Raw genomic sequence first — 18,489 nt, 5'->3', positions numbered from 1 at the left:
GGCAACCCAGAATAGTAAAGAAAAACTACCCATAAAAAGACCCTGCAGCCCTGTTTGCATCCTAGAGTTTTCTTGTGGACTTGTGGTTTTTTCCCAAATTTTCCATTTTCTCAGTCCCTTTCATCTTTGTTATTGTTACTTTTTAGAGATAGGCCTTCGCTATGTTGCCCAGGCTGGAGTGCAGTGGCTATTCACAGGAGAAATCCCACTGCTGATTAGCACGGGAGTTTTGACCTGCTGCGTCTGACCTGGGCCAGTTCACCCCTCTTTAAGCAGCCTGGTGATCCCCCTAACCCCACCTCCCCTCTTGGGAAGTCACCGTATTGATTCTGAGCTCAGTGTGGGCACCTGATGGGCACAGAGCACAGAAAGCCCAGAACTCCTGGGCTCAGGCGATCCTCCCAAGGGGCTGGAACTCCAGGCATGTATCACCACGCTCAGTCCCTTTCATCTTTATATTCTCCAGACTCTGTTAGGGGGAGACTCTGGTTCCACTGGCACTTGGGATGATTCCAAACCAGCCCCACCACCCTCTTGGGAGAGACTTGGCCCCATCTGTAACCCAAGAGTGCCATGAGCCTTGTGTGTCTTGCAGAGTGGTCAAGGGGCCCAAAGGAAATCATCCCCTTGCATAGCACACGGGCCCAGGTAAGCTATCAGTGAGGAGCCTGTTTTTTTAAAGTAGCACCTGTCTGTGGTCATGAGGAAGCAGACAGTTTCCAGGGCTTCCACTCTAACAAGCTGCTCACACCCAGCTTGTCCCAGACAGCCTCATCTTTAGCCTTCTGGGGAAAACCCAAACCCACCACCTGCCGTGGTCACTGTTTGTGCTGCTGCTCCACAAAGCCTCCTGAGTAACTCTTAGGGCCCAGCCCTATCAGAGGATAAGGCCTGCCTCTCCAGGCCCCCTGGAAAAGGCTTCTCAACTCATCTAATAGTTGAGGCCACCACTGAGCAGTGGAGCGAAGCGTGACTGCCTGGGCCACTTGATCATCTGCTGGTGTGCATGTCCACTGCCTGGGAAAGCCCCCAGATCCGCCAAAGGGCCTGAGGTGACTCTGACCCCAACCCCACCCAGGGCCAGCTAGCAAAAGGACAGCAGCAAGGGACAATGGCTGGTCTCCGGCATCCTCCCGGTTTCAGGCCCGTGAGTCAGTCACTTATTCTCTTGGCTTCCACTGTGCAGAGCCCCTGGGCTTTCTTGGTTTTCCAACTTCCCTGCCAGGAATTATCCTGCCATTCATGGAGAAAGACTTGGCCGGCCTTTGTCCACCAGAGGCTCAGCTGTCGGAAAGTCCCCAGGGACCCCTCAGGTAGGGTGTTCTCAGGAGGGCAGCAGTGCCCCAGAACACGCCTTAGTGATGGGAGGGGGTTGCCTGCACCTCAGGGACACCAGGACACAAGAGCACCTGCTTCTCTTCACACAGAAAGGCTTGGAATAGAAATCACGCATTGCCTTTTTCAACAGCCAGGCTCTGGCCCCACAAAGTGAGGTCCCCAGACCAGAGCATCACGGTCACCCAGGGGTATTAGAAATGCAGTCTCAAGTTCCACCGAGACCCCCAGACCTGCTGAATCAGAGCCTGCATTTTCACAAGCCCCCCACATCACATTCAACGTGCCACACCCTGGGCATGTTCAAGGCAGAGAAGGGCGACAGAGACTACACCCACCGGCAGGTGGTCTTCTCAGGGGCCCTCCTGGGGTTAACCTGTGGGTGTCCCCAGCTGTGCCTATCTAGATGAGCCTCAGGGACTCCCTAAGGTCACTCCTCCCTACATCCCTGCCTGCAAGGTTCTCTGAGTTTCTAGCTTTCTCTGGTTGTGTGGGTCCTCCCCAGCTGTCAAATCACCTGCTCCTCCTTCCTACCCATCCAGCTGCGGGCTGGGAAACAGTCACTCCCAGTGCTCTAGCTGCATGCAGAGTGAGGGTGGGCAGGCTCTGAAAAAGGGCCAGGGGACTCAGAGATACAAAAGCTTTGACCCAAAGTTTTCATCATCCAATCAAACCACTCATAGCCACTTTTGTCCAATGAGCTCCCAGCTCACCTTGTGCCCCAAACACTCGGCTTACACACTCACTGCAGTGAGTGTGATAATAGCTCACTGCAGCCTCCAACTCCCAGGTTCAAGCAATCCTCCCGTCTCAGCCTCCTGCCTAGCTGGGACCACAGGTACATACCTCCCATGCCCAGATAGTTTTTCACGTTTTTGTAAAGACAGAGTTTTGCCACATTGCTCAAGCTGGTCTTGAACTCCTGGACTCAAGCAATCCTCTTGCCTCGGCCTCCCAAAGTGCCGGGACTACAGGAGTGAGCCACCTTGCCAGGTCTGCATAAAAGTTCTGATAGCAAGCCAGGCGCAGTGGTTCACGCCTGTAATCCCAGCACTTTGGGAGGCCAAGGCGGGTGGATCACCTGAGGTTAGGAGTTCAAGACCAGCCTGGCCAACCCGGTGAAACCCGTTTCTACTAAAAATACAAAAATTAGCCGGCCATGGTGGTGGGTGTCTGCAATCCCAGCTACTTGGGAGGCTAAGGAAGGAGAATCACTTGAACCTGGGAGGCGGAGGTTTCAGTAAGCCGAGATCACACCATTGCACTCCAGCCTGGGCGACAAGAGCAAAACTCCGTCTCAAAAAAAAAAAAAAAAAAAAAAGTTCTGATAGGAGAGTCCTGAGGGGCCAGGAAACTGGGTTGGAAGGGCCCCTGGAAACCTAGTTCTTCTGGCATACCCAGGAGCCCTGTGGATATCAGGGAACAGATGTTCCCAAACAACACGGGGTTTCCACACTAGACTCCATTCATGCTGTGCCTGGTGCAGTTCCAGCAGTGCCAAGGTCAGGGAAGGAAACGGCCAGTGGGAGGCCCCAATGAGGGGGTGTGCAGCGGCCCAGGGGGCACAGGTCTCAGAGCAGGCCAGGGCAGCAGCCCAACACAAGCAGACTAAGTGGCACTCAGCCATCACCCCAAGTGGGAGACAAGGACACCCTGGGCTGCCACCCATGCAGCTCTCAACATTTCCTCTCCACCCACTGCTTCCAAGAGGACCTTTGCCTACGTTCCCCACTCCAGGCCCACACCACCTTAAACCCAGCAGCCCTCAGTGGAAAGAACACTGGGCTGGAACATGAGTGCCCTAATTAAGCCCATGACTGCATGCCGAGTGGTCACGAGGTCTTGTGCACAACCTGAGAAGGTGGTCACTTACCTTTTTCCAGGTCTCACTTACAGGTGTGTGCCCATGTGGGTCAGTGGCTCTGCTGGAGGGAACCGCATAACCCCACTGAAGGCTCACATTACCTCCCACGGCCACGGGGAGCTGTGCAGCTCCTCTCAACAGTCATCAGGGCCTCAGTGCAGCTGCAGCCGGCAGAGCTCAGAGGCCTCCACAGAGGTCAAGGTGCCTACTCTGCCATGGCCCTGGGCCCAGCCCTGGGCCGGGCATGGGGACTGCAGGAAGCGGTTAGCCACTTTTGGCCATGAACATTCTGTCTCTGCTTTCCCAGGGAAAATCTGGAGCGGGAGGGAGCTTCATAAGAATCAGCAATAACCAGCAGGGCACAGTGGCTCACGCCTGTAATCCCAGCACTTTGCGGGACTGAGGTGGGTGGGGATCACCTGAGGTCAGGAGTTCAAGACCAGCCTGGCCAACATAGTGAAACCCCATCTCTACTAAAAATACAAAAATTAGCTGGGCATGGTGGCATATGCCTGTAATCTCAGCTACTAGGAAGCTGAGGCAGGAGAACAGCTTGAACCCAGGAGGCAGAGGTTGCAGTGAGCCAAGATCATGCCACTGTACTCCAGCCTGGGCGACAGAGTGAAACACTGTCTCAAAAAAAAAAAAGAAGAGAAAAGAAGAGAGAGAATCAGCAATAAATAGCAATAACAGACAATGGACAGACCTAAGTGTAATCAACTAGGAACTGCAGGGTTACAGGAGACAGGCTGTGGGGGCCATTCAGCTCAGTGAGAGCAAGGCCTGGGTGGGGGGAACCAGAGAGAGAGAAGACTGTAACAGCCGACTGGAGAGGGCCTTAAGGGTCCACATGAGGAGTCTAGACTTTTTTCCTTGGGCAATAGGGAGCTACTGAATGTTGTGTATTGCCCCACCCCAACTCAAAATAACTTCTGAAGAGGGAAGCAAGGTAATGAGATCTGGGCTCTGGTGAGGTCCATCCAGCTAAAACGTGTTGCACGGATGGGGGAGGCCAGGTCTGAGGCAGCTGCTACAGGCTCAGGGCAGGTGGTCCAACAGGGCCTGGAGGTCAGGCTGCCTGCAGAGACTGTGCCAGGCAAGGCCCTGCCTGGCTATGCAGGGGATGGTGTCAGGGAAGGCCAAGATTTGGAGGCTGGAAAACTGGGAGGTGGGAATGACATTAGTGAGACGGGCATGTGACACTGGACAAGAGTACAGGCCACTTGGGTTCATTCAAATCCCAGCTCTACAGCTTACAAGGTGTGTGACTTTAGGTGAGTGTCCTGGCTTCTCTGTGCCTCAGTTTCCTCATCTGTGAAATGGGGTCTGATATCGTACCCACTTTGGAGTGTCGTGAAGCATGAGTTTCCATGTGGAAATCGCTAAGCACAGCCCTGCACACAGTCGGCTTTGTCAGTGGGGCCCCTAGGTGGCATTAGGGACACCCAATGCTCCGTGAAGTCAGCCATCACAGGGTGGAGAGCACGAGGCATTTAGAGAGGAGGCAGAGAGCCTGTCAGCACCAAAGGCAAACAGGACAGCATCAGAGGCCAGCACTTCTCCAAGGCCGCAAGAGAGTTCGCTGGGTCCCCATGGGCAAAGAGTGAGGGCTGTCAGCATCCAGATGTTTTTGATCAGGGCTGTCCCAAGGCACAGTGGGTGCTCAGTGAGGGGTGCTGGGGAAACCTGGGGGTGGAGATGTCTAACCCGAAAGCTAGGATCAGCCACAGCCCTGTGGGGTGGGGGCCTCTGCTGTTTCACCACCCGGAAGGGGCAGAGCGGCTAGCCTTGGGCACAAGGCCATTTGTAAGTCCTGAACATCCTACTTCCTGAAAACCGGATCTGTGGCATAGGGCTGAGGGTGAGTCTGCCTTGGATGTGGACGCCCAGCCCGCTTCAGGGCTCTGCCTGGCCTGGAAGGAGGCTGCCGCTGTCACTGGCAACCCAGGTCTGAGCTCCAAAACCAAAGACTTTACCCTCATTCAGCAACGCAATCGGGCAGTAGGGTGTGCTAGGCTAAGACTAAAAAATAATAAAAGCAGGCCAGCATGGTGGCTCACACCTCTAATTTCAGCATTTTGGGAGGCTGAGGCAGGAGGATCACTTGAACCCAGGAGTTCAAGACCATCCTGGGCAACAAAGACCTATCTCTTAAAAGAAAAAAAAAAAAAAAAAAAAATTAAGCCAGGCGCAGTGGCTCACGCCTGTAATCCCAGCACTTTGGGAGGCCAAGACAGGTGGATCACGATGGCCTGGCCAAGATGGTGAAACCCCATCTCTACTAAAAATACAAAAAATTAACCAGGCATGGCAGTGGGTGCCCATAACCCCAGCTACCTGGGAGGCTGAGGCAGAGAATTGCTTGAACCCAGGAGGCGGAGATTGCAGTGAGCCGAGATCGCGCCATTGCATTCCAGCCTGGGCAACAGAGTGAGACTGTCTCAAAAATAAAAAATAAATAAAAGAAAGAAAAGAAAACCAGCCCAGAACACCCCCTAACACATGCTCACACATGACTTGTACAAAGGCCTCCAAGCCAACAGAAGGGCCCTTAGCCACAGAAGCCCAGGAGCCACTAAAGGAATGAGGACCATCAAGGCATGGCAACTCCCGGCCAAAGGTAGCAGCTGGAGCCTCTTCTAAGAGGAGACAAAATCAGAGGCATGGCACCCCCGATGAGAAAAAGAATAAAAGAGGTTTGGGGAGGGGGTCTGGGGAGACACAGGGTAGCAGCCAACAGTTTTCCAAGACAGTGAGCAGCCAGGAGGGTGAGGCGGAATGATCAGCCCTCCAAAGCCAGGGGGCGGGTCCACCATGTCAGGCGCTTTGGAGGGTGGAAGGGCGACAAGAGATGGAAGGGGAGGGTTCACTGAAAGCTGGCCTAGGGAGTGGTCGACACAGACAGCTCACCCATCACCAGATGCACACACAGCACCCCTAGCTGTGGGTCCACCCCCACAGGCAAGAGAAAAATCACAGGGAATCCCAGGGAAAATGACAGACGTTCCGCAGGAAAGACCTCTGCATTTGGTCTTCGGGAGCCCCCAGGAATGGACTGCTCCCTGCCTGGCCTCCAGAAACCAAGCCCGACATCAAAAGACCCTCCCATGTACACAGAAACACAGATGAGCTGGGGTGGTAGCACGCCCTATAATCCCAGCTACTCCGGAGGCTGGGGGGGGGGGGCGGGTCACTTGAACCCAGGAGGCGGAGGTTGCATTTTTGGAGGCTGAATCTTGCCACTGCACTCCAGCCTGGGTGACAGAGCAAGACTGCTTCAAACAACAACAACAACAACAACAACAACAACAACACAGATGGACATTGGGAGGCCAAGGTGGGTAGACTGCTTGAGCCCAGGAGTTTGAGACCAGCCTCGGCAACATGGTGAAACTCCATCTCTACTAAAAAAAAGAAAAAATTAGCCAGGTGTTGGGGTGGGAGGGACTCAGGCAGAAGGATGGCTTGAGCCCAGGAGGTGGAGGCTGCAGTGAGCCATGATCGCACCACTTCACTTCAGCCTGGATGATAGAGCAAGACCCTGTCTCAAAAAACAAAACAAACAAACAAAAACAAAACACACAGATGGACAGAAAAGAGCCATGGAACACCATTCGGTAAAAACTCACCTCTCCTTCCTCACTAACAGAGCCCTGTTTTGGCTCCACCCCTCAGGGAACAGAAACCACCCTGGATGGATGGGCCCGTGACCTAGTGCTGGGGATGGGGTGCCAGAGGCCGGCTTGTGGCACACACACAGGAAGATTTCCTCATCGTTTATGTTTTTCTTTCTATCTTTTTTCTTTCACTTCTAGCTGCCTACGCTCTAATTTCCTCATTGTTTAGAAGAACCGTAGGTCTTTCCTGCCTCTGGATTTTGTTGCAGCTGATGTGACTCGGGGAACCTCGCACCTTGCTACCTTGACGCCAGCACAGAGGGTGGCAGAGGACAGAGGACGGAACCCAAGTCCTGGATGACAGCAGCAACCAACCATTGCCCCAAGGCCACCCTTGTCCTCTGGATGCCCTCATTCATGAGATGATCCATTTCTTTATTCATTAGTGAGTTTGGGGCAGAGTTTTCCATCACTTGAGCCAAAGGCCTCCCAAGTAATACGGGCAGAACAGCAGAGATCGTCTCTTACAATCTTGTGTAAGAACATGTATCCAACCAGCTGGAGGGGACCCTGGGGAACAGAACAGCATCGGCTTCCACTCTCTGCTTCCTAAAGATCTTTACTGTTTTAAAGGAAATTTTAAATGGAGAATATTATAATTTGATAACGAAAAATAAGTTTTCCTTAAGTCATAAGATTCTTATCTCCCATTTCCCTCCAAACCAGTAGATCTCAAATTTTCCTGGGGTGAGGAGCCGTACACCCCCTTGAGAAGCAAGGTCTCCCAGCAGGTGTGACAGTGCGATTCCACACACAGTTGGTGAGAGTTCCAAGATCGGAGGTCAAGAGCTCCTGCTCCAAACACGGGGCTCAAGTAAGCAGATACCCAAGGCTAATTAACTTTTGTTTTTCATGTGTCTTTTTTTTTTTTTTTTTTTTGAGACAGAGTCTCACTCTGTTGCCCAGGCTGGAGTGCAGTGCTACAATCTTGGCTCACTGCAACCTCTGCTTCCCAGGGTTCAAGTGATTCTCCTGCCTTAGCCTCCCAAGTAGCTGGGATTACAGGCGCCCGCCACCACACTCTGCTAATTTTGTATTTTTAGTAGAGACGGGGTGTCACTATGTTGGCCAGGCTGGTCTCAAGCTCCTGACCTTCTGATCCACCCACCTCGGCCTCCCAAAGTGCCGGGATTACAGGCGTGAGCCACCGCGCCCGGCCTCATTTGTCTTTTTCATTGGGAGTTTTTAAGCTCAAACATACCAGGGACCACCTCTCAGGGGAAGCCATAGGAAGGCAAGCCTTCCTAGGGTGGGGAGTATTACCCCGGACTCCGGCTGCGAGCACCAGCTGCCAGGCCTCCTTAGCCCGCAGAAGAAGCAGATGCAGGTCCTGCTCCTTCTCCAGTGCTAATCTTCCAAAAGCAGCTCTGGGGTCCTGGAACTCAGGCCTCACTACGCTGCCTACCCAACTGGGGGGACACCAGGCTTCCACTGTGTCCCCTCTGAACCTGAGGCCACTGATGGGAGGAAAGGCCAAGAAGTAAGAAAGGGGACAAATGAGACCAGGCTCTGGATTCGAGATTCTAAAGTGACTGCCTAGCATGGGGACTGGCTAACATCGGCATGCAGGCCAAATCATGCTCACCAGCTGTTACAGGAACACAGCCATGCCAATCCATTTGCATATTGCCTGTGGCTGCTTTCATATCACAATGGCAGGCTGCAGAGGGACAACAGAAACCTTAGGGCCCAAAGCCAAACAGATGGATTATCTGGCCCTTTACAGAACAAGTTTGCCCACCCATGGCCTAGAAAGAAACTTGAAAGTCAGACAGCCCATCTCCTACCCTCCATAAGTTTTCGGCCCTTCCTAACTGCAAGCCTCTCACACCAGGGTGTCAGAGCACCTCTCTTTCAGTGAAACTCCAGAGAGTGCAGCTCACCACCTTGCAAGACCTTTCGTTCCATTTCTCAGTAACTCCGATCGTGGCCAGGTGCAGTGGCACATGCCTGTAACCAATACTTTGGGGGGCAGAGGCGGGCGGATCACTTGAGCCCAGGACCAGCCTGGGCAACATGGCAAAACCCTGTCTCTACAAAAAAATACAAAAATTAGCCAGGCGTGGTGGTCGTGCCTGTAATCCCAGTTACTCAGGAGGCTAAGGTGGGAGGATCACTTGAGCCCGGGAGGCAGAGGTTGCTGTGGGCCAAGATTGTGCCACTGCACTCCAGCCTGGGAGACAGAGAGAGAACCTGTTTCAAAAAATAATAATAATAGTACTAACTCCCACCATGAGAAGGCTCTTGCTTCCCGACGGCTGCAGCTTCCTTTCCTTGAGCCCTCACTGCCCTCCTTCTGCCATCCAAGGTCAAGCACTCACCACCCAGATCAAGTTCTCAGCCCCCATTCTCTGTCTCCAGGAGGTTCATCCCGAAGGCCTTCGCTGCCACCTCCACCCAGGGCCTGAATCCCTTCACAGTCCTCGGTGGCTGCTCCTCCATGGCTGTGCCCAGAACGACCAGGAGCCCCTGCTTTGAACGCAGCAGCCTGAGGTCAGAGTGTCCCCAACCCCCACATCCTCTCAGGGTCTGCTCAGCTACTGGAGTGTCCTGTATGTAGGTGGTGGGTGGCTTCTCGGGGAGTGACATCCCTCCCGGCCAAACAGCATCATGTTACATCCAGCTTGCTGTCAGCATTTGTTGAGCTTCTCAAGGGCCAAGACCCTTCCAGATTATACAAGTATGTATAATCTGGCACCCGGCAGGTGCTTAGTTAAATGAATGAAAAAATGAATGCATGAATGAATAGCTCGCAGCAGGCTGGAAAGGGGCATGGTGATCATCGTCATCATCATCATGATATGGTACCATAGGAGTACACACTAGCAGACGTATAGACAGTGCTGGCCAGAGGAGCCCAGAGCTGGGAACACTGGAGGAGACTTAAGTGGACTCTTAGGTCATTCGGCCCATCTTTAGAGACCCACTAGCTCAGCCACAATATGAACCCATGCATAACGTAGCCCCATGCCAATCAAAGTCCCCGTAGGTCAGTGGAAGAAGTATTCCTGTTTACCAGTTGGACTGCGGGTACCACAGAACCTCTGCAGCCTTGGAACATGGAAGGCCATGTCTCGGCAGGTCACTGACCACAGGTCAGGTTTCATCTTGCTGGGAATGGAGAATCATGGTCCATGCGCCAATAACTCAAGGTGTGTCCCCTGCCAAGAAGCGTCTAGGATTTAGGATCAATGATGCCCTTTGGCCACCAACAGTCAGGGAACACAGAAGCAGGAGGAGGCTATAGAGGTGTGTTCTGGGAGGGCTGTAAAATGTGGAGGAGGCCAAGGGCAGTGAGTCATGACAGGTGGGTCCACGACAGCCTCACCCGAAGAGTGGCTGTGGGAGTGAGCTAGTGAGTGAGCACGCAGGAAGGCATGTGTGAGTGTGTGAGGTTGCACATGATATACAGAGGTTTGTGAAGCCTAGAGCTAAAGACAAACGTGTGCCAAGCCCAGATGTCAGTGCCCTGAGGGTGTGCTGGGCTCCTAACTAAGATGAACATCAATTGTGGACAGCCTGGCACCCTCTAGCTCCCAAGACCTGATCTGTGGACTCTTAGGCCATTTGGCACATCTTTGGAGACCCACTAGCTCAGCCACACCATGAACCCATGCAGAACATAGCCCAATGCCAATCAAACACCCTGTAGGTCAATGGAAGAAGTATTCCTGTATACTAGTTGGTCCAGGGTGTACCACGGAGCTGAGGGTATAAAGTTAGTTTGGTTGGTATGCAACATTTAAGGAAGAGAGAGTGTGTGTGTGTTATGTCTGGCCAGGTGAAGTAGCCCATGCCTATGATCCCAGCACTTTGAGACAGGAGAATCACCTGAGCCTAGGAGTTCAAGACCAGCCTAGGCAACATGGCAAGACCCTGTCTTGAGAAAAGAAAAAAAAAAAAAAGTTAGAGTCTCCTGGACCTTACCGCTTTGAAATCAGGCACTTTTAAATAATCTTCAAGGAAGAAGGGGGAAAGGACTTTTCTCTTTTTGTATAATGTAAGACTTTCATAACTGTTTTCATCACTCAACTTCACATTCCCATTATTCAAACTCTCATAAAATTCAATGGCTCGTAACAAGGATGGTGGAACAGACATCCCAGGGAGAGGGAGGTGGGGAGCGAGGAAGGAGGAGGAAGAGGGAACTCCCTACAAAGATGAACCCACCAGCAACTGTGGAAGCTCCTTCCAGCTCCTCCTACATGGGTTAATCATGCGTACCGGCAAGTAAAAGCAGCCAGCACTTAAACCAGTCTGAGACACAGTTCCAAGTCATGGGGTCTTTCTGCCAGAGACTAAGACCGAAAACAGAAGGCTGACCTAAAGCTCTCCTCCAGAATTCAGACAAACCCTAGGTCCTCTTACCCTACCCCCCAATTCAGAATTGTCAAATGTGCAAACTCCAGTGCAGGTGAGAAAATTTCCCATGTAAGGTGATCACTGTTGACTGAAGCTACAGCCAGGACAGGTCAGTACCTCTTGCCTTTCTCCAAGGAAAAAGAAAGCACTTAACTTCTTCCTTTTATTTCCATCCATCTTTCCCATTTCTAGAGTCAATTCACTTAAAAGATTAGGATGCCAGTATGCAGGCAGCCTCACCTCTACCTCCCCAGTAAGCCTCCCCAAGAGGCTCACTTTACCTCTTTGGAAAATTCCCAGCCTTCCAAATCTACACCCACTTCTCCCTCCTTTAGAGACAAGACTAAGGAGGAGAAAAAGAAACTGGGAGACAAGAAGGGACGAGAAATGACGGATTCCACGACAGCCTCACCTTTTTGGGATTCACTGGTGTCTTGGTAATGCGGAACTCTGGCACTGGCAGGACATCCATGACATCACCGTTTCAGATTCTTAAGAAAAAGACAGCTTTCCCATAGCCAAATGTTCCTCTTCCCACCCTCTCTTTGGGGAATTGAAACACAAGCTTTTAGTATGCTGCAAAAACCTCGCAGCTGCATTTTAAGATGTTGCATTGGGGTTCTGCCTTTAAGTGGCTGCCCTCATTGCCTCCCTTTGAAAGAGGCCTCCAGATAAGTCCAGCGTAATTAAAATTTCCTGTCTAACCTTGACTGCTCCACCAGCTCACGTTACACTGTAGAGTCAGTTTCTTCTGGGCCTTCTCATTCTTTTAAAATCAGGCCACTATTCTCTTGGCTCAGGCTATCCAGTAACAGGCTTGGAAATGGAGAGGGAACTTTCTCCGGCCGGGCTGATGATGCCTCTGGCTTCCCACACTCATTAGAAAACCCTCTTTCTTCTACAACACACCATTTAGAAGCCAGCCTCATTTGTTAGGTCCTAAGGACCCAAAGACAAAGGACACCACTCCAAGAACCCAACAAACTCAGAGGCTGGGAAGGATCCAGTTTTTTTAAGCCTTGAAAATGTAAGAGGCCGGGCGCGGTGGCTCAAGCCTGTAATCCCAGCACTTTGGGAGGCCGAGGCGGGCGGATCACAAGGTCAGGAGATCGAGACCACAGTGAAACCCCGTCTCTACTAAAAATACAAAAAATTAGCCGGGCGCGGTGGCGGGCGCCTGTAGTCCCAGCTACTCAGGAGGCTGAGGCAGGAGAATGGCGGGAACCCGGGAGGCGGAGCTTGCAGTGAGCCGAGATCGCGCCACTGCACTCCAGCCTGGGCAACAGCGTGAGACTCCGTCTCAAAAAAAAAAAAAAAAGAAAAGAAAATGTAAGAAATCCCTAAGCCAAATACTTTTAAATAGGAAAATCAAATTTAAACGATCAAAGCATGTCTCCCAGTATCTGTATGAATCTTTCTAGCCCCAAACAAAAAGACTGGGTGTACTTTGTACTGGTCTAATCAGGTTACACACTGTAAGGGGCCCAATGAACTAAGGCGACATCAGAACGTGAATCTAGAAACTGCTTAAAAGTGAAATTCTTAAGCCAGGCGCAGTGGCTCACGCGTGTAATTCTAACACTTTGGGAGACTGAGGCCAGTGGATTATTTGAGGTCAGGCGTTCAAGACCAGGCTGGCCAACATGGTGAAACCCCGTTTCTACTAAAAATACAAAAATTACCCAGGCATAGTGGCGCGCACCTGTAGTCCCAGCTACTCAGGAGGCCGAGGCAGGAGAATTGCTTGAACCCGGGAGGTGGAGGTTGCAGTGAGCCAAGATCGTGCCACTGTACTCTAGCCTGGGTGGCAAGTGAGACTCCATCTCAAAAAAAAAAAAAAAATTTAAATTCTTGCTGAAAATAGGCGTGTTTCTGGCATGAAGAGGGGTGTTGTGTGGGTTCTGTTGGTTTTTTTTGTTTTGTTTTGTTTTTTTGAGACAAAGTTTCATGCTTGTTGCCCTGGCTGGAGTGCAATGGCATGATCTCGGTTCACTGTAACCTCCACCTCCTGGGTTCAAGCGATTCTCTTGCCTCAGTTTCCCATGTAGCTGGGATTACAGACGCCTGCCACCATGCCCGGCTAATTTTGTACTTTTAGTAGAGACAGGGTTTCAGTATGTTGACCAGGCTGGTCTCGAACTCCTGACCTCAGGTGATCCACCCACCTCGGCCTCCCAAAGTGCTGGGATTACAGGTGTGAGGCCCGTGCCTGGCCAGTTTTGTTTTTATAGTTAGGTAGTGAATCCACTTGAATCAGAGTTGTGCATTGGGAAGACATCCTTTTTCTGACAGGGGTGGGAGTCATACTGGCTTTGGATAAATCTGAGATTCTGACCTCCCTAAATCCAGAAGCTTCCTTGGATGAGGCTCCAGAGATGGTGCTCAAGCTCTGGGCAGCATTTCTCACTCCCTACTCTCAGCTGAATAGTGCCCCCAACCCCACCCCATCCCCCGCCAAAATTCATGTCTACCCAGAACATCAGAATGTGACCTTATCAGGAAATAGGGTCTTTAGAGATTTAAAAGTTAAATTAAGATGAGGTCATACTGGATTAGGGGGGGGTCCTAAATCCAGTGACTGGGATCCTTACAAGAAGGCCATGTGAGCCGGGCGCCATGGCTCATGCCTGTAATCCCAGCACTTTGGGAGGCCGAGGTGGGCAGATCATGAGGTGAGGAGATCGAGACCGTTCTGGCTAACACGTTGAAACACCGTCTCTACTAAAAATACAAAAAAATTAGCCGGGCGTGGTGGCGGGCACCTGTAGTCCCAGCTGCTTGGGAGGTTGAGGCAGGAGAATGGTGTGAACCTGGAAGGTGGAGCTTGCAGTGAGCCAAGATACAGCCACTGCACTCCAGCCTGGGTGATAGAGCGAGACTGTCTCAAAAAACAAAACAAAACAAAACAAAACCATGTGAAGACACAGAAACACACACAGGGAGAGCACCAGGAGCTCAGGGTAGCAGAGATTAGGGTGATGCATCCATACCACAAGGAACACCAAGGATTCTGGCAACCACCAGAAGCCAGGAGACAGGCACAGAAGGGGTCTTGGCTGGAGCCTCAAGGGCAGCACAGCCCCGCTGACAGCTTGGTTTCAGACTTGTCAGACTTCTGGTTTCCAGAACTACGAGAGGATACACTTCTGTTGTTTTATGCTACCCAGTTTGTGGCATTTCATTCAGGCAGCTCTAAGAAATGAACAACCTGATCCAGTAGCAGAGGAGCTAACAAGTTCCTTCCACACAACCCAGAAGGGCAAAGCACACAGTCCCCCACGGGGACCCGGAAATCACCAAGAGGCCAGGTCACCACTCCACAGCTCAAACTGTGGGCTAAATCAGGTTCAAAGGATAAAGTGGACTCAGCAAAGTGAATTATTAAACAAAAAAGAACAACACAAAATGTGCACTTTTTTTATTTTTTTGAGACGGAGTCTCACTCTATTGCCTAGGTTAGAGTGCAATGATGTGATCTCAGCTCACTGCAACCTCCACCTCCTGGGTTTAAGCGATTCTTCCGCCTCAGCCTCCTGAGTAGCTGGGATTACAGGCACACGGCACCATGCCCAGTTAATTTTTGTATTTTTAGTAGAGATGGGGTTTCACCATGTTGATCAGGCTGGTCTCAAACTCCTGACCTTGTGATCTGCCCGCCTCAGCCTCCCAAAGCGCTGGGATTACAGGTGTGAGCCACCGCGCCCAGCCAAATGTGCAGATTTACCCAATTTACAGATAGGTGATAATCCAAAAATTAGTGGCTAAAATCTACTGGGTCTTCACCATAGGCTAAAATATGGAGCTAAATGCATCACGTACATGAATTAATTTAATCCCCACAATAACCCCACATGGCAGGTCCTGTGCTTTCCCATTTGACAGAAGGGAAAACTGATGGCACAGAGCTTTTAAATAAGAGGCCCAAGGAACCTTCCAGGTAGCAAGTGGTGGGGCTGGGGTTTGAACCCAGGAAGCCTGCCTCCAAGTGCTCGCTTTTCATAGCCTCACAAGACTGCTGCTGCAATGAGTAAAATCTGGAAGGTAATCCAATAGAAAACAAATTGGTGTGTTACATTTTCTTTAGTGTTTTTTAACATTCTTACGTTATTAATTTAAGCTGTTGTGGCCACACCGCCACCACCAAGGATGAGCCATCTGAGAATGGGGACAACGCAGAGAGGAAGGTGGCTTAACAGAAAGAGAAACTAAGCACTGATGGCAGCACCTAAGCTCCTAGATCCAGCCATACCTGAAGCTAGTGATGGCTTTTTGGTTTCCTCAGCCAAATTATTCCCCTTTCGTTTATGCCAATTTTGGTTGCAAGTGACAGAAAACTCAACCTAGAAAGAAATACCAAGTATTGGTTGAACTGTTAGCTCTGCTGGGATCCCAGGCCACACACTGCCTTCCCCTTAGCTTTTTTTTTTTCCCCCTTGAGACAGAATCTCCCTCTGTCACCCTGGTTGGAGTGCAATAGTGTGATCTCCGCTCACTGCAACCTCCGCCTCCCGGGTTCAAGCAATTCTCCTGCCTCAGTCTCCGAGTAGCTGGGACTACAGGCACGCGCCACCACTCCTGGCTAATTCTTGTATTTTTAGTAGAGATGGGGTTTCACCATGCTGGCCAGGCTGGTCTCGAACTCCTGACCCCAGGTGATCCGCCGGCCTTGGCCTCCCAAAGTTCTGAGATTACAGCCATAAGCCACTGTGCCCGGCTCCCCTTTGCTTGATCCTGGTCCAGTACCGTTTTGCTCACAGATGCCACCTTGCTTCATCTCCCAAGACCCTCCGAGCATATGGGCTCTTTTTATCCCTCTTAGATAGCCAACTACAAGTTGATCTTTCCAAAGATTGTTTTGCAGGAAAAACAAAAGAAGCCTGAGTGGCCACAAGACAACTTGAAGATAAAGGTCCCTCCCCAAGATGCCCTGAATCTAGCTGGATTGGGAGGAACTGGTAAGGCCTGGGAGCAGCCCGGCCAGGGCAGTCTTCCCATGAAAGGCATTACCCCAGAGAAATCAAAGGGGCTCCAACAAGGCTTGCCTCATCCATTACTTTTCCATTTTCGCCCCGGTCGCATTCTTTAGCCCCACTCGGCCTTCCTGAATTGTCCAAACTAGACCCAGAAACGCCACAGATCAGTGCCTGGAAGCCAGACAAAGAAACCAGGGTGTCAGGGAGGCAGAGGAGGCGGAGGCTCCCAGGTGCCGGCTCTGCAGACCTCTGTGCAGGGGCAGCGGAGGCTCAGGCGACGCAGCGCCAGCCACAGCGCCTTTAAATAGAACCTCCACGCGGAGGGCAAACACATTCCATGCGCTTTTAAAAACGCCCAAGCATGACCTGGCCGGCGGCCTCAGCTCCCCCAGGCATTTTTCCGGTCTCGGCTCAATTCTGGAAATATTAATAGCTCGGTTAAGAGCTTACCGGGTGCAAAATACTTTTCGGCCTTAAAAGGCAGGGACCGTTACTGCTCCCACTCTCCAGATGAGGAAACTGAGATCCAAGGAGGTTCCAGGCCGACGAGGTGGATTAGTGGGTCTCTATCGCCTGCCTCTGGCTCAGTGTCTCCCCAGGTGGGCGGCTCCCCGCACACTGGGGCTCACAGAGCAGGACTGAACGACCCCCTCCGGACCGGTGCCAGCGGCTAAGTTCGGTTCCCATGACCCCCCCAGGAGGCTCCAGGGCCGCGCTTGCTCCAAGAAAGTCCTGAATCTCTTACAACGAGTTTACCAAACTCCCCGTTCTCAGGCTCCCGCTGGTTCATCAAACCCCGCGCTGCAGCCAAGGATTAACTTTCCCCTTTTGTTTTAAAAGATAAAAGGCCAACATGGGCTAATTTTTCCCTTGGGGGATACGGTGAAAGCTGGCAGGTGAGGCGCAGCGACGGCTCCCTTTCCTCGAAGTTGCTTTCGGAGCAAATCTCCGGACCGGCGGGTGGAGGGGGCGGGACTAGCGGTTGGGGTTGGGGGACCTGGAACTGGGGCCCGCCGGTTGCCGAGAACTTTTGGGCTCCTTCCCGGAGAGCTCCTGCTCCCGGTGTCCCCCCGTCCAGCCCCGTCCCCCCACCCGCCGAGATAGACCCGAGCGCGCAAGATCTGGCTGCATTGGGCCAAATGCTACCTGCATCCCGAGACCCCTCCCCACCCAAACCGGGCCCGGGACTTCGGGCCAGAAAGCCTCCCGCTCCCAACCTGATCCCGGGGACGAAGGGAGCGCAGCGGGAGCTCACAGTTTGAACATGCTCTCCAGGTCCTTGATGAGGCGGCGGCTGAACTCTGGGAACTCCGTGTAGGGGTTGAAGACCCTGCAGCGCCGGGGTCGCGCGGCGCCCTCGTTAATATCCAGCCGCCGACTCAGCTGGGCGCTCAGCTCCGCGTCGGCGCTGGCCGTGGGCGCACGGGCTGGGGGCTCGGACTCCCGGGCTGGGGCGCCGAGGGGAGCCAGCTGGGGGCCGCTCTCCTCGGCCTCCTCGCGCCGCAGCCGGCGCTCCAGCTTGCGCGCCAGCTCCTCGCTGGCCATGGCGGCGGATCTCAGGACGCGGGGACGCGGGGACGCGGGACAGGGCGCAGGGAGCTGGCGGGCGGCGCGCTCCTCGCAGTCTCGAGGTTCTACACCACTTCGCCAAGGCGGCGAGGACCCGGCGGTTGGGAGGGACTGAGGATGGGCAGGCGGGGCGGGCGGGGCGGAGCTGCGGCTTTAAGGAGGCGCCAGGGCTCAGGGACCGCCAGCCTGGTGGGAGGAGGCCGCCGGTGTCTGCGCGTCCCGGAGACCCCGACCTGCTTCCTCTCCCCGCGGCTCAGGGCGGGAGGCTGGCCGTCCCCCCGGGACCAGGCAGGGACCCTCGGGTCAACTCCGACCTTGCTGCCCCTGTCCGCTCCGGGGAAAATCGTAGCGGGAAAAAGCGTCTCCACTGTTCAGGCGGTTCCTTTCTCGTCCCCCAGCAGTAACCCAACTGGAAGCGCTCGCGGCCTGGGACAGGCTGGGTGGGGGAGGCGAGACCCACGCGTCCCCCGCGTCTGGGAGTGGTGCCCACCCTCCCCGGGGTCAAGGAGTGGCAGGCGCCCGCCCGGAGCGCGGGGCGGGGGAGCTGCTTTTCAAATACTCATTGAAACGAAATGTTTCCAAAACATGCTAAAAATACTAAAAACAAATAAGCAAACAAAAAAGAGGGAGAGCAAAGGAGCAGAAAAAAACTCCCGTTTTCCCTGGAGGCAGGAGAGCAGCGCAGCTTCAGGGACTCGGGGTTTTTTGC

At 52.9% G+C, this 18,489-nt stretch overlaps 1 protein-coding gene across 2 annotated transcripts in view; it reads right to left on the bottom strand.

The window, feature by feature from the left end:
* The window catches only part of EFHD1 (EF-hand domain family member D1), a 51,502-nt gene extending 33,554 nt beyond the window's left edge, over positions 1–17,948 (bottom strand). Inside the window, 1 exon segment of one of the 2 annotated variants that reach the window (NM_001257942.1) lies at positions 17,467–17,948. In NM_001257942.1, the coding sequence (NP_001244871.1) occupies positions 17,467–17,756 (290 nt within the window). In that variant the 5' untranslated portion in view covers positions 17,757–17,948. 2 annotated transcript variants of the gene reach the window in all.
* Positions 17,949–18,489: the final 541 nt, after the last annotated feature.

The sequence above is a fragment of the Macaca mulatta genome, chromosome 12 (assembly GCF_049350105.2).
Source record: "Macaca mulatta isolate MMU2019108-1 chromosome 12, T2T-MMU8v2.0, whole genome shotgun sequence".
NCBI lineage: Eukaryota > Metazoa > Chordata > Mammalia > Primates > Cercopithecidae > Macaca > Macaca mulatta.
The sequence above is the reverse complement of the archived record's forward strand: the minus strand, read 5'-3'. Positions and strand labels throughout refer to the sequence as shown.